Source organism: Xyrauchen texanus, chromosome 14 (assembly GCF_025860055.1).
Source record: "Xyrauchen texanus isolate HMW12.3.18 chromosome 14, RBS_HiC_50CHRs, whole genome shotgun sequence".
In the NCBI taxonomy this organism is placed as follows: Eukaryota; Metazoa; Chordata; class Actinopteri; order Cypriniformes; family Catostomidae; genus Xyrauchen; species Xyrauchen texanus.
The window spans coordinates 9489075-9506065 of NC_068289.1; the positions used below are offsets into that span (position 1 = coordinate 9489075).

Genomic DNA, 16991 nt, shown 5'->3' on the forward strand with positions numbered 1-16991 from the left:
AAAACATTTAAAGAATTAGAATAGGGTAAATGAGACTCCAAAAACAGAATCACACAAGTGTACACTATGTAAATTTATTAGATGAGTATAGAGTAGAAGATATCCAGCAGACAGTACAATTAAAAGAGTGACGTGAAATGGCCTGAAATACCAAAGTCTTAATAGAAGCAGCAAGAACTGTTAGCACAAACAAATACTGAGATTTGCTCTGCCAAAACCAGGACACATACGGGGCTATTTTCCTACATTATAAAGTGCTTTTTAACCATCGGGATGAACTTTGAGCATGGTGAGTAATGGTTCCAGTAGAATTTCCAAATTATTCCCTGTCCAGACAGCTAACCGTAATGGGACAGAGAACCGTGCAGTTGGAATGCCTGTAGTGACATGGCGACTCCCGAATGGTCATTTTGCCCAGTCAGTCCATTCTAATGCTGATTTATCAGCACCGCAATCAAAATAGAACCCGTTACCATGCCAACTGGCCCAAGAACCACTTGGCCTGATGGTGGAAAAAGAGCTATAAATTAATTGAGACAAAACATACAGCTCAATCTAAAAACACCAACTATGACAATTACACTTAAATGCGTGCTCAATTCCATCACAAAACAGGAGTTGTCCAATGAGTGGTGCTTACCATCTCTGAGAAACTTTTTTTTTTTTTTTTTTTACAGTTTTTGTTTGTTTTAGTTTTTGATAAAAATGTCCTTTAAAATTAGCCAATATTTTGTAAGGTCATATTCATTCATTTTAGTCAGTTTTACTAAAAGCGGTTAATTTTGCTGGTGTACTAACACATGCAGCATTGCAGCTCAAGCTTAAAAATCCCCAACCACCCCCAAAACTGTATTATTCGAAAAGATTAACCATATCTAATTTATTTCAATAAACATGGTTCTTCTTCTGTTTATGTTAATATCTATTATTTTTTTGTCACATTTTCATCAATAGTACATTTTAATAAAATTATCGTCATTATGCATCTTTTTCGTCTCATATTCTATATAGTTGACGGAATAAAAAAAACCTTCAACAACTAATGTTTTCATCAGTGATTTAATTGACTAGATTAACACTGTCTGAGAATATCTTGGATTAACAACACACAACAAACCATTTAACACTCCATTATGTAATGGGTTAATCAAACTAAAACACCAGTGCATTGTCTGTTAATTAAGAGCAAACACAAACCATGACAACAGGTGTTCGACACCAGTACCCAGTTACCCAGCATTCAGAAAAACAGCCATATGATGAACCGCTTTACACATACATCAGTGGTTAGTTGCTTTTAAGGTTCACATGTGAGGATTATATAAAATATAAAAGGATAGGGTGTGATAGCTTTCCACACACCTAACCTTAATCCCCACCAGTTTATAAGGGCAAAGCCTTGCCAGACTTGTCTTTCATATCCTGGGTAGACAAACAGAGTTTAACAGTTAAGAGTTTAATGTCCCACAATCATTCTGACTCAGATGGTCCTTGTCATCTGAGATTGACCAACACACTGAAAATAATCATGCAAAAATACAGGTATGAGCAGTTTTAATCCTTTCTATTCAGACAGCTGTATGTGATGTCACATTCTGCATCAGCACAATTCTTTTGACAGGTTACAGACGTAACTATGAACTAGAATTAAAACACTAACACCATCAAAATGAATATTCATCTTATTTTCTTTCCATTTGGTGTATAATTTTGAAGTATTTTCAGGTTGATGTTGTTATTATTACAACAATTTTTAAATGGATAGTACCGATCCTGGATGCTGAGTTGTCAATACAGCTTTCCAGCTGTGCTAAAGTATACAATATAAGTGCTTTGATGAAAAACACTTGTTTTACTGACAGCATCAATAAATACCAAGTAGTAAGCTTAGTTTACATGTCTGGGACTATATATTCCAGCGGAAGGATGACAAATGAACGACTTTTCTTAACAAAACAAGGTTTTACTGAAAATTTGTGTTTTGAGATATATGGTGTAACAGCTTTATAAAAGCAACCAGACTGCTATATTGTCAATGTATTCACTGCCTCTCGTGCCTTATTGCTTAAAAGTATTATTACAAAACAAGATCTTTTAGAATGGATTTGGATACAGCAGTCATCACAGAAAAAAAGACTAATGGGTAATGAAATGACACAAGGATGGAGAAAAAGAGTTGGAACATAAAGCAGAGCATGAGAAGAAATGTTAAGTTCTCTAATGGTCACCTTGGTGTCATCTGACTGATTGCCTCTCTTCCAGGCCTCTGAAAAGATGGAGCTGACCACACTCTGAGAACGCACATGACCTGAGGATGTGGTCTCTGATACACCACTGTCTGATTGGCTGGAGTGGTTGGATTGAGATTCTGTAGGCATGAAGGAGTGACACTTTATTCTATAAATTCTATCTTCTATCTTTTATTTTACTTTATTTTACTAATCTGTCTCACAGACAGCAATATACAAGCCTGTTACATACAGTTTGCTATAGGGCCAAAATGTGTTTTTTTTTTTTTTTTACCATTTAAATTCAAAACCATTGGCATTCATGAGGAGTTGGTCTGGAAAGCACACAATACTTTACAATGCCATTGAATGCTAAATTAAGATTTGTCATCTCTGAAATTAAGGGGACTAGTCCAAACTGTTAACTAGAATGGGTTGTGCACATACTTTTTGCCATGTAGTGTATAAAACACTGTCTCTTGTGGGTGTCTGATAAGTTTACCTGTATTTCTACTGCTATATTGCTAAACTCACCTGGCAGACTGGAGGAGCTGGAACCAGACTTGATACTGGAGCTTGACAGGGAGGACCAGTCATGAGCAGCCTCTGTGCGTCTCATAGCCTCCTGGTAGTTCACATACAGCTGCTTCCCATACTGAATTAAAAGTCACATAGATTCAGAGATTGCCACTTTAAAGCACCTCGCAATACACAATTTACACAGGGCAGGGTGATGTCATCAGTCAAGGAGATGTTACCTTGGCAATGCGTATTCCGTTGACCCACTGATGCAGTGTTCTGACATCATCACAGCAGAGGTACTTGATGTACTGCGATTTCTTCTGAATCTGAGGGTGCTAAACACAGAAGCCCAATTCCAAAGTGAAGCCCAATTCTTATACACAGAAGCCCAATTCCAAAGTGTGTGTGTGTGTGTGTGTGTGTGTGTGTGTGTGTGTGTATATACTATATATATAAAATATATATATAAAAAGTCGCTTTGGATAAAAGCGTCTGCCAAATGCATAAATGTAAATATATATTTACATTTATGCATTTGGCATATACAGAACTCCAATTCCAAAGACGTGGGGACAGTATGAAAAGTGCTAATAAAAACAAAAAGGAGTGATTTGTAAATTATATTCACCCTTTGCTATTTTGAAAGCACTACAACTACACATTATATGATGTTTTACCTTGTGAATTCAGTCATTTCAATTCAGCTGAATGCAACACACTTCAAAAAAGTTGAAACGGGCAATTTAAGACTAATAACAATTTGACGAGGGTGATGTGAAACAGGTTATGTTAAACAGGTGAGGCAATTGTGTCATAGTACTGTATACTGTATAAGGAGCCTCCAAAAACAGACTAGTCCTTCAAGAGCAAGGATCATTCAAGACTTGTCAATTTACCAACAGATGCTTCAGTAAATAATCCAGCATTTTGAGAACAATGTTCCCCAAAGACGAATTGGAAGGATTTTGGGCATTTCACCCTCTACAGTGCACAATATAGTTAAAAGATTCAAGGAATCTGGTGCGTAAAAGGCAAGATGAAAACCACTTCTGAATCCACATGATCTCTGATCCCTCAGACGTCACAGTCTTAAAAACATAATTCATCTGTAATTGATATCATCAACATGGCCTTAGGATTACTGTAGTAAACCTTTGTTAGTCAACACCACTCGCCGCTGCATCCACAGATGAAAGTCATGAATTTACTATGTAAAGAAGTCCTACATCAACACGGTCCAGAAGTGCTGTCGTCATCTCTGGGCTCGGTCTCATCATCTCGAGTCCACAGTTCAAAATGTTTTTGAAAAACACAGCTGTCGTGTTATCCAGGTTAAAGAGGAAAATTACCATCCAAGCTGATATCAGAGTCAGGTCCAAAAGCCAGGGGGTCAAGTCATTATTTGGGCATATTTGAGGCTCTTGCTGGCTAGCCAAGCAGTGGAGTACTTGGATGCATGTGACGGAGCATTGTCTTGCATAAAGATCATGGCCTTGTTCAATGCTGAGGAATTCTTCCTGTACCACTGCTTGCAGAAAGTACTTTCCAGAAACTGGCAGTAGGTTTGGGAGTTGAGTTTCAGTCCATCTTCAACTCGAAAAGGTCCAACTACCTCATCCTTAATGATAGCAGCCCATACCAGTACCCCTCCTCCACTTTGCTGGCACCTGACTCGAAGTGGTGCCCTGTGTCCATTAGTGATCCAGCCACGGGCCAATCCATCTGGTCCATCAAGAGTCACTCTCATTTCATCTGTCCATAAAACCTTTGAAAAATCTGTCTTCAGGTAGTTCTTTGCCCAATCTTGACGCTTCAACTTGTGAATCTTATTCAGTGGTGGTCGTGTTTTAGCCTTCTTGACCTTGGCCATATCTCTGAGCACATTACACCTTGTACTTCTGGATACTTCAGGTAGTTTGCAGTTCTGGACTATGGTGACACTGGAGGATAATGGTTCCTGGTAGCTTCATGTTTAATTCTTAAGTCTTTTGCAGTTAATTTGCGCCTTGTCTTCTCCATGCATTTTTTTCTGCCCCAGTTGACAATTCGCAACAAAACGTTTGATTGTCCGGTGGTCACGACTTAATAGTTTAGCTATTTCAAGGGCGTTGCATCCGTCTGAATGGCATTTTAAAAATTGTGACTTTAGTGTCAGTTAAATCTCTTTTTTGGCCCATTTTACCAGAGGTAATGAAGCTGCCTAATAATTATGCACACCTTGATATAAGGTGTTAGTCACTTTTGCCACACCCTCCCTCATTACACAAATATATATCACCTGAAAATGATTTAATGCAATAAGCATTCAAGTTTATATGGTTTGGAGTTGGAAAATGTGCATGGAAATAATGATAAGATCAGAATACTTGCCTAATAATTGTGCACGCATTGTATAGCTGTTTTGGTTAAACTAATGATTCTTTTATTCATGGTAACAAACATATTAATATCAAAAGTTCCATATCCTCATATCAGTAGAATTGTTTTTTATATTAGATTAGGAGAAAGCCAAACACAGATCAAAAAGAGTCTATATTTATGCATTCAATTTCTGTAGTGCTTTGCTTTCTTTATATTGTGTCAGCACAAACTCAAGAATTATTTCCAACATTTTCAGTCCAGAATAATAAAATGTAGACTGGGTCTGGCTTTTATAGGCCCCAGTGTTTCAAATTTCCTCTGGCAAAATTCCCTCTCTTCTATCTGCTTTTACCATAGAGGAATGGAAATCTGGAAAACTCAAGGTGCTTATGATAAACATTAGAGATATACACACTCAGACATGTTTAACTGCTTCAACTACTTTTTAAAATGACTGTTGTAATCTTGTAACTTTAAAGCACAAGACTTTAAACAGCACCACTCATTTTTATCAACACAACACGATTGTCTACAATATACAGTATGTGACTGATATCTGATAATGAGAGATGAGAATGTTAAAGCTTTTTAAACAAGACTTATAAATGGTTTAAAAGAAATAGAGGTGCGTAAAAACAATTTAACAAGATGACTGTTGTCCCTCACCTTCAGGACCATGCAGTAGTCTGTTGGTGCTTTATACTTGCTGCGATAGTCCTGACCAGAGTACACATTAACATGATCCAGCTGCAGGAAGCAAACCAGGTCTCTAGAGGCCTATAAATGACACCAGATGAGAGAGAGAGACAAAAGATTGCGCTTTAGAACATAACAAACATGGAAAGCTTGTTGTAGTTTAAATACGACTTTAATATTTGGGTATGCTCTTCTATATAGCCACGCTGGACCCTCGGAATGTCATCGATCTCTGAATTATTTAACACAAATGTAGAACCGTTTAGGTCCTACTGCGGGAAAAAAGACCATTCTGAAATACTGGTTTAATAACATGTATGTTTTTAAGAAGAGGTATGTGTTATTAATGTTCTAACCAACTATTTTTGTTTGGAAAATAATAATACAGGTGAAAAAAATAATCCATAGACATTCACTGAGTGAATAACCTGATCCATATCTTAGAATCAAAATATAGTGACTTGGGTCAGCAAGCAAACACCTACATTACCCACCACCAAGAACTTTCTAGCAACAATCCAGTATACCCAAGCAAAAGCATACTGTAGTAGCCCACAACACCCTAGCATTTTAATGGGCAAGTACTACGTTCTTCAGAAAATTTACAAATCTAGCTATTATCCTTCTGTTATCAGAATATTTCTGTGATTTATTTTATTAAAATATTTTTTAAATAGGCTGCTGTACAGTAGATCTGTTGTAAGGTTCTTGTGTGCTTGTTATATTATTCACTGTGAAAATTAACTATTTTTATTTTTTATTTTTACATAAATGTGGCTTACTGATGAATCCAACAGGGGGAGCACCGCATTTAAGGAAAATTACATTAAATTAGAGAAGTGAACGCAGAAGACTGAAAATGGTTCGCCTGTTCTTGGATGGATTGCAGCAGGACTGAATTCTGCTGAAGTCTGATTCTGAGTCTGGCTGGTCAGATGTGTTATTAGTGTTCGGTACGAAAAAGGATGTTAGGGATGAATTTAGGCAACAGCTGTCAGTGCCAGAGTGTTGACTTGAAGATGTGCAGCAGCTGCTCTTTAATCTCTCTCTAACGCCCTCTGCCTCCCAGTGGTCTGTGGATAATGAGCAGTCACATGCTCACGTCTCTAAACTTGACCTCATTAGCAGATCTCTAAACAGGGAATATGTAAGAGAGTGGACTGAGCCAATATCTCTTGAAAAACACTGGAATTATATGATTGCAACTGATAGCAACTGTGTTCTTGCCTAAAGTCATTGATCATGATCTTCCACAGCTCTGGCGAGTTGTAGAGAAAGTAAGGGAGGAGTGGAAAACCACTTGTGTAAAAATGAAATGTGTGTATTATTAACACTACTGTGTCAGCTAAGACAACTTTGTCATAAGTGTATCTGCACTTACTGTAAAGGTATGAACCCTTAAGCGTGTTCAAGATAAGAGCATACATGCATTTATGCACATTTAATCTCTCTCATAAAAGCACGTAATCACAGAATCTCTTTTAATGTTGTTAATATATAATATAGTATATTAGGAAGATTATGGAGCAGATGAGCATCTTGCTCCGGAAGAGAATCCTTTCTCATGTTCACAGACAATAGACTAGTGCAGGGGTTGGCAACCTTTTTCACACACCCACTTTAATGCATGTTTGTCGACCTAAACCTAACCCCGCCTATGTACTGCATGTACTGTATAACATTAAGCATATTTCAATAAAGTTTAATATTTCTAATTTAACAGTTCTATTTTCATTACAAATGATATTATCAGCGTAACATATTGAGTGAAAAGGTTAACGGAGTTCCAGTTTCTTCATGATTTGGAAGATCTTCCTTCAGCTTTAATGACAGCATGCACTTGAGCTAGCATGATCAAAACCTGATGATCATATTATCAGCATGATTGGAGAATATTCCATCACTTAACTGACATTTTGTATTGAAATTATGTTTCCAGTTTATTTCCTGGTTTAATAATGATTTGAAATCAGACTCAGGCTTTTGAACCCCACTATAGTATGTGTGTTTTTGTGTTTGTGCCCTTTCCCCCATAATTATGCAGTTTAAAATTCACAGTCATTGTGGTTTAAGGACATCTCAAACACTGATAACAGTGTTTTCGTATCAACATTATGCGTTACAAAAATAAAAAGTGCAAAGAAGTGAAACAAGGAAATATAGGCTGTCATCTCCACAATGTGATCTATATAAATAAATGATATACTCCTCTCTCTCGTTGTTGATTGTGTGCCAGTGATTAACCCTCCGAGTGCCCTAGGATTCCGACCCCTGGCACGCATCAAAAGCAGCATACTAACTGAAATGTAACTTTAACCTCTTAATGACAGTTGGTTCAAAAATGACCCACTTGAGTATTTATTTAATTTTATATATGTTTAATGCAAGTTTTCAAATGAGACCAAAGGGTTCAAGAACCGGAAGATTTTTACTTTGGGTATGTCGTTTTCAAGCACATGCACAAAAAGTGTGATTTAAAATGCAATTTATAATGCAGCAACTTTGTGTGCCACACAAACATCACTCCTCACAATAAGCACATGGGGGACTTGACTCACAATTGATTTCAAAAGCATTTCGTTCCCCCACAATTAGCTAGACACAATTATAAAATATGATGTAATTGACTTATCTGTAAAGGATAGACAGTTTTGTATAAAAGAAGATACATTTGAACATCTTTTTTGATGCCAGGAGCATGCCAACGATGCCTTAAAATGCCATCTAGTTAGGCCGCTCACTAGGTGTTGGAGCTACATAGTTTGAGAGTGATTATGTATCAGTTAGCAAATGTGTGAGAGTGTTTGTGTCAGTCACTGAGTGTGTAAAAGTGAAAAGAGAATGAATTTTAAGGCAATCAAAACAAAGAGAGACAGAAAGATTTTGAGATAAAGCATGTGAATGACACAAGGAAAGAGACACAGACTAACTGACCTTGGCTTTCCCCTTTGGCACATAATATAATCCAGAGGCTCGTAACAGGAAGTAGCGCTTCTTCCAGGATTTTTTGCCATCATCTTTGAGCCAGAGCACCCCTTCCATCTCAGGCACACTGATAGAGCTACCACAAAAACACTCCTGCATGCACACACAAACACCTTTATCAGCGATCTAAGTGAACATAACATTTCTGACGTGACCTAAATAAGTCATGCTGTTTAAGGCACTCAGGGAGTAAATGTGTATTTGTAAGTAGGCTCACAGTCTGTCTCACCTCCAGAAGAGCCTCTTTATTTCTGTCTGCCATCTCACACGTCTCCTTCCGCCCCAGCAAATAGTTCTGAGGAAACAGATGATTTAGGGGGATGCTGAAACATCAAGTACGCAAATGATATTTGACTTTCATGAAGACTGACAAAACACACTGATTTACAGATTTTAATGTGTTATTAATCAAAACAAAACTTGATATTTTAACAAACTATAGTATTAAAGAGATGCTTGTCTGGGGCGGTGGCACATAGCCTCTGCTCAGATCAATTATTCATCCCAGCTCAACATCAACATTCAAATGACACTGGCCTAAATCACACAAACCATTAAAATCAATGATCCTGATGAAGGATTTCATTACCAGAACCTCTATACCAAACAAACTTACATTTCTGTCACTCTCAAACTCATTCCACTTTCTCTTTCATATCGAACACAAATCATTATAATACCAATCAGAAACAAATGTTTAATTCACTGCAAACAACATTACATTACCAATAATGAATGATCCTACATTAATTCATGCTGAGTGTGTCAGTGAGCATATCGTTGTGTGTGTTACCTGAGGGTTCTTGAAAAGAGCATATTTCTCAATGCGTTCGATGAACATCAGTCTGTTGGCGCTGTCCCTGGTCCAGTTCAGCAAGTTCTCCACCAGGTTTTCATGATCCTCAAAGATTCTCTCTGAAAAAACAAGGAAACAAGAGAACAAAATGAGTTGGGAACTCTACATACAAGAATGACCCAATTAATTTCAAACCAAAATGGCTACTGTTCTCCCTGTTATCAAAGTTATAGCCTCCTCTTACCATTAGTCAACAATATGACATTTTTATAAATAGTAGACTGTTAGACACTTTTTTCTGTTTTATGAATTCAGACACAGATATATGACCTATTATATATATATATATAATACATTTGATTGGTTTAATTTAAATGTGCAAACCAATAACAATTTTAATGTTTTAGTGTTAATAATTTACAATTTTAAAACAATTTATAATACAATATATATATATATATATATATATATATATATATATATATATATATATATATATATATATATATATATATATATATATATATATATATATATATATATATAAAGAAATATTTTAAATACAATTTCTAAGACTACCTAAATGCATATATTATATATGATATACTGTAAATGTATAAACTGTAATATTCTAAAATATGAATGAAAAATACACCATTGCATTAAATAAGATTTTTAATAGAATACATTAATAATCAATTTTGATTGAATATATTTAAGATATAATTTTAACAGATGTTTGTGTTTAGTGCACATCCATCAAATGTCATTCACAATATTGGCAATCCTTTGGTTGAAATTATGGAATGACATAATAATGCAGAAAATTGATGAAGTGAATTTCATACTGATCAAATACTAATGAGTACAATCAGCACTTTGTCCTCATTTATTAAGGACATGTCAACACTAATATGTTTAACAAAGCCAACATACTGTTATTCTACAGCAAGGGTTTAGGTTTCTCCAAAATCAAGGCCAAAATTATCAAATGTAACTCCTCCTAGAGCTCTCAAGTTACACCCACCAAACTCAGCACAGACCTTCAAACTGTTCTGGAATAGCATTCCGTCTTCCTTTACAAAAATCAAGAGGTCATGGCAAACTTGCCGCAAATTCACCACTGATCATTTTCACATGCAAATGAGCTTTGCGGCAAATTGTACATTGTTGCCAAAGGTTTGCCGGAGGTTCATCACCACTACCCGTGAAGGGCTGCAAAATTCTGGCAAACATTTGCGGCAAATCAAAAGCTAATTTGCATGTGAAAAATAACTAGCAGAACATTTTCTGCAAATATGCAGCAAGTTTAGATTTTTTGTAAGGGTTTTCTAACTGATCAGACTTGCAGGTTTTGAACAGCGGACCATCAAAACTTTGAATAATCACATAGACTTATATTGACAGAATGTTTAAATGGGCCAACAGAAAGCTCATTAATTAAAAATCCAACTGCCAAATATTCTAATTTAAACAAGATCTTTAATCTGTTATCGCTCTCACACACTCTCTCTCCCTCTTTCATATATATATATGTACACTACCGGTCAAAAGTTTTCAAACACTCATTCTTTACCATAATTTTTTTTATATATAGGTCCTCCTTGTACTGCCAAAACAGCGCCAACCCCGCATCTCAGAATAGCATTCTGACACACTATTCTTCTCACCACAATTGAACAGAGCGTTTATCTGAGTTACCGTAGACTTTGTCAGTTTGAACCAGTCTGGCCATTCTCTGTTGACCTCTCTCATCAACAAGACATTTCCGTCCACAGAATTGCCGCTCACTGGATGTTTTCTGGTTTTGTCACCATTCTGAGTAAATTCTAGAGACTGTTATGTGTGAAAATTCCAGGAGATCAGCAGTTACAGAAATACTCAAACCAGCCCGATAATCATCCATGCAATTATCTAATCAGCTAATCATGTGGCAGCAGTGCAGTGCATAAAATCATGCAGATACATGTTCTGCATATGGGGCTGCGTGGTCGCAGGCCGGTGTGAGTGCCCATGTTGACCTCTGTCCACCACCGAAAGAAGCTACAATGGGAATGTGAGTGTCAGAACTGGACCAAGGAGCAATGGAAAAGGTGGCCTGGTCTGATGAATCGCATTTTCTTTTAGATCGGCCGGGTGCATGTACGTCATTTACCTGGGGAAGAGATGGCAGCGGGATGCACCATAGGAAGAACGCTGGCCGGTAGAGGTAGTGCAATGTTCTGCTGGGAAACATTGGGTACTGGTAATCATTTGGATGTTACTTTGACACGTACCATCTACCACCTACCTAAAGATTGTTGCAGACCACATACACCCATTCATGGCAAATGGCCCCTTTCAGTTGATTTCATTGATTGCCCTGGCACACTGCAAATGATTGATCTTTGACAGTGACATGTAACACCTCATAATATATAATATATATATACCTACTATAGGTATACTAGCTATCAATAGTAAATATATCACTCAAGAACAATATCAAAATTTAATGCATTACAACACATTGTATAATGCATGAAAACACACTACAAGACATACTTTTTTCCTTATGAAATCACTTGCATACATATGCACTCACACTTAACAGAGGGACAGAAGTCACTCACAGCCTAAGGAGCACAAACACATCTGTATATAATATATAAACATGCATCAAAACCTATGCACCACAAAATACCTCTGGAAAAGGTTCAGCTCTTTTTATTAGAGATGCACCGATCCAATACGAATTTAGACGGATCAGGTCTCGGTCCGACGAGTCCTATCCAAATCTGATACTGTGTGTTAGTCATATTCATTACGGTCATGCTCAAAAACTGACATAAACAAAAACATATAAACACAATTAAAGTAGTTCATATGACTTGGGCATTTTATTCAAAGTCACTTGAAGATGTGCGATAACTCTGTGAATCACAAAAGGCTGTGTTTAATAAGTAAATATATAAAATGCACGCGCAGCTCCAGGGGTCAGTGAATGGTGCAGCTCTGTTTACACACACACTTACACACACACACTTACACACACACACACTTACACACACTTACACACACACACACACCTAAATTTAGCCTTCACGCGGTGCGCAATATTTGAGAGCTACTCACGAACAACATCTCAGATGTAGATGCTCAATAGTTCGGTTCACTTCTAATATGCATTTAGAACGGCACCGGAAGTACATTTGACCAGAATTTGAATAAGAAACTAATTAAACTACTGTGAACTTGCCTACAAACAGACACTTACAGGACTTCCTGGAGAGTTCAGAATGTCAAAATAAAAGTGTGAGGGTTTAAAAGTTAAAGGTGCACAATTGAGATATATTACTATAATGTATTATTATTATTATTTGTTTACAAATGATAATAATATGTAAGTTGAATGGGTTCCAAAAAATGTGTGAATGAAAAGTGAGCTGATCTCTTACAACTAAATTGAACAAAAAAAAGAGATCCGAATCCTTTAAAGTCCAGATACAAGTTGAAATAATTTTGCAAAAAATTATTTTCTCTACTGGTTCTTTTCTACTGACAACTTATACTAGAATTACAGTCAATTTTGCTGCTACATTATCAAGTATACTAGTTAATAATAAAGTGTTTCTTAATAAGCAATACATTTATATTGAAATAATGTGTAGTTAGAAGTTTGTGTTTCTTTACATATTAAAGAGCACACCCAATTAGATCCACACAAAAATGTAAAGATATTCTAAACCGATTATGTAAAAAAACAATGCTGGTATCGGATCGGTATTGGCCGATACTGAGATTTATGATATCGGAATCAGAAGAAAAAAGTGGTATCGGTGCGTCCCTACTTTTTATTACAGTAGCACACTTCAGTATAGTAGTGCAGTTGGTGGAAATTCTACACACTACCACAATTTTCATCTTTTCTTTTCTCTTCTCTGATTCTTTTTCCTTTCATTGAAAGCAGGAGCCCTGGAGATGTAGCCTACAGCTATACACATGATCGGTTAGGACCTACATAGAAAGCAGTGCAGCATATGAGACCACTGCTACAAACTACTGCAGTGAATAACAGACATATCAAAGACTGTAAGGGATGGGGCCATTAGGCTGCAGATTTACTTAAGCTATGTTTCGGGTTCAATACAAGTTAAGCTTAAATCTACAGCATCTGTCACATGCTGTCTTTTACCACAGAAAATAGTTGACTCATCCCTCAATTTATATGAGGAAAAAAAAAACATGTTTACAGTAATGCACTTACAATGACAGTATATGGGACAAGTCCCAAGTCCAAATTGCACAGAAATAAACCTTAAAATACAAAACATTTAAAACATAGCCGCTACACGTGATAACATGTGACTGTGCAAAGTTACATCAAATCTTTTAACTCTGGTCATGAAGATTTAAGGCCTGTAAACCAAGTAAGTTTTGTATGATATGTGCAAGGGCACCTCAAAGAACAAAACACCTTAAAGACAGCATTTTAAGATACAAAATGCTGAGGTAGGGGGTTTGAATCAGGTCTTAAAAATCCCTAACTTATCATCAAACCCATAATACCCCTAAATTCCCTCATTCCAACCACAAATGTCCTAGCCCATCATTAATTCCACTCCCTCATAGTAAAATGATACCATCCTCATACGATCATAATATTTCATCCACCTAGTCTATTGCTACCCACCCCTCCAAAGATCGCACATAATTGTATGGGGTAATCCCATTGGGATTTCAGACATAGACTTTGTTAATCTATACTCATTGTCAATCTGCAGCATAAATCAAATTAATCGAATAGGACCAGTGTTATTTTTAGAAGACCAGCGAAACATAAAAAAGATGTGCATTACGATCCAGCTGTCGTTGAGCTTGATCTGATCTCCCTTTAATCCTTATTTTCATTTGTCATTATTGATTCAATCTTGGAGCTCTCTTTGGATGATACTTAGAAAGAGTGTAGGAGGAAGGACGATTCAGACTAGTCAGTGAAGGAATAGACTTGCCAAGTGACTTTCAGTCACACCAAGAGACTATTCACAGACTGTATGATGCATATTGCTAACAGAATTGACACAAGCTTTCCAAAATTGGAAGCTTCAACCTGGCTGGATGCTATACAACTTCCGAGAGTGAGGGTGCGGTTTTAGGGCCCAAAGTGAAGGTGTGGACACCCTATTGTTCTAAGGATTTTCCATTATTAGGGCCCAAGCACTGAAAATGTGAGGCCCTATTGTTCTTCTAAGGATTTTTATTATTATTATTCTTTTCAAGGTTTTCTGTACTTTTGGGGTATTTACCATGCAGAGTCGTCGGCCTTTAGGGCTTGGTAAATTTGTGGGTGTGGGGGGAAGGAGATGGAGCCTGAAAACACAGCCGGAAAAGGGAAAGGAGAGCCGGCATTCTAATCAGACTAAGATGTTGCGCAAATCGACCCCCACTACCCAGTATTCTACTGGCAAATGTTCAGTCTCTGGACAACAAGAGCTGAGAGTGCAGATCTCTTTCCAACGAGAGATGAGGGACTGCTGCATTATCTGCATATCAGAAACTTGGATGTCTGCAGAGATTCCAGACTCAACAAATCCTGGTGTGATCAGAGGAACGTACATTCTATCAAGTCTTTCTTATCTCGTGATCTGAAATTTCTGATGCTTCTGTGTCGACCATTATCACTCATCATCACGGTCATTATCACTGCTGTGTACATCCCGCCACAGACAGGGCACACAAAGAACTGTATGGGAGTATAAGCAAGCAGGAAACTGCGCACCCTAAGGCCATGTTCATTGTGACCGGGGACTTTAACAAAGCCAACTTCAAGTCAATAGCACCAAAATACTATCAACATATCGATTTCAACACACGAGGGGACCCTACTCTCCCTTCCAGGATGGCTAAAAATCCTTCCCCAGCCCAACATTTGGCAAATCGGACCCCTCTTCTGTTCTGCTTCTTGCCGCTTACAGGCAGAAACGAGGAAACTCCAACCCTCACAAAGGTCCAGTGCCGCTCGGTCCAATTAGACTTTATGCTACAAGGCCGTTTTGATCACGCAGACTGGGAGATGTTCTGGTCTGCCTCTAATGACGAAAATGAGGTAAACGCTACAGGATGTTGTACCGACCAAACCAATATGGATCTACCCTAACCAGTAACCATGGATTAAAAGCAACGTTTGTGCGGCACTTAATGCATGGACCTCCGCTTTTAATTACGCCAACACGGAGGAGCATAAACAAGTCAGTTATGCCCTCCGCAGCCAAACGCCAGTACAGGGACAAGATTGAAGGACAGTTCAACACCACTGACTCCGAAGTATGTGGCAGGGAATTAATATCATCACGGACTTCAAAGGGCATAAATACTCTGCCTTGAACACCGATGCCTCTCTCCCGGATGAGCTAAATAAATTTCTTGCTCGTTTTGAAGTAAATAACACCACCCTTGTGAAGAGAGCTCTCGCAGCCGAAGCTACAGAAGTTAGTTCACTCTCTTTCTCTGTAGCGGATGTAACACGATCCTTCCGATGGGTGAATATCCGTACCAACTGGCTGGTGTTTTTACAGACATTTTCAAGCTTTCCCTCTCTTTGTCTGTAGTTCCCACAAGCTTAAAAACATCCACCATTGTGCCTGTAACAAAGCAATCCAAAAGCACTCGCTTAAATGACTGGCATCCTGTTGCTCTGACCCCCATCATAAGCAAATGCTTTGAGAGACTAATCAGAGATTACATCTGCTCTGTGCTGCCCACCTCACGGGACTTACTGCAGTTTGCATATCGCAATAATCTCTCCACTGATTATGCCATTGCACCACCACTACACACTGCTCTCTCCCACCTGGAAAAAAGGAACACATATGTGAGAATGCTGTTTGTAAACTATAGCTCAGCATTCAACACCATAATGCCTTCCGAGCTTGAAGAGAAACTCTGGGCTTAAACAGCTCACTGTGCAGCTTGATCCTGGACTTCCTGTTAAGCAGACGCCAGGTGGTTGCCAGTGGCTAAGTGCTCTGATGCAGAAATGTGCAACAGAGGACAGCCAAGCTTCAATGGCACTGATGAACTTGGTGTTCACATATAGGCCACAAATTCCCCAAACTGAGTTCAGACCACTGAAATGGACCAAGAGTGGAAACACCCCAACGGTGGTGTCACATATACTACATTTTAGGTGAACCAACCCCAGTTTGGTTTAAGTGAACCAGAAATGGAATCAGCCACAAATGACCTCAGTGCTTATGGTGTTCACAATGTAAGTGGACTTAAGAGGACCCAGTTTCTTTTTTGGTCATCTTCAGGGCTGTCACGATTATGAAATTTGACTGACAATACAGTTTCATAAATAATTGTGATTATTATAAGCAATTGTCATACAAATTGTCATACTTCTTAAGGTGTATGTATGCTTA

At 37.7% G+C, this 16991-nt stretch overlaps 1 protein-coding gene across 4 annotated transcripts in view; it reads right to left on the bottom strand.

Moving 5' to 3' along the window:
* raph1a (Ras association (RalGDS/AF-6) and pleckstrin homology domains 1a) overlaps positions 1-16991 on the bottom strand; it is a 93280-nt gene that overhangs the window by 3865 nt on the left and 72424 nt on the right. For all 4 annotated transcript variants that reach the window (XM_052142730.1, XM_052142732.1, XM_052142729.1 and 1 more), the window contains 7 exons: positions 9586-9707; positions 9022-9087; positions 8742-8885; positions 5778-5888; positions 2987-3085; positions 2763-2883; positions 2229-2368 (listed from right to left, as the gene is read on the bottom strand). In XM_052142730.1, the coding sequence (XP_051998690.1) occupies positions 2229-2368; positions 2763-2883; positions 2987-3085; positions 5778-5888; positions 8742-8885; positions 9022-9087; positions 9586-9707 (803 nt within the window). The remainder of the gene's footprint in view (positions 1-2228; positions 2369-2762; positions 2884-2986; positions 3086-5777; positions 5889-8741; positions 8886-9021; positions 9088-9585; positions 9708-16991) is intronic.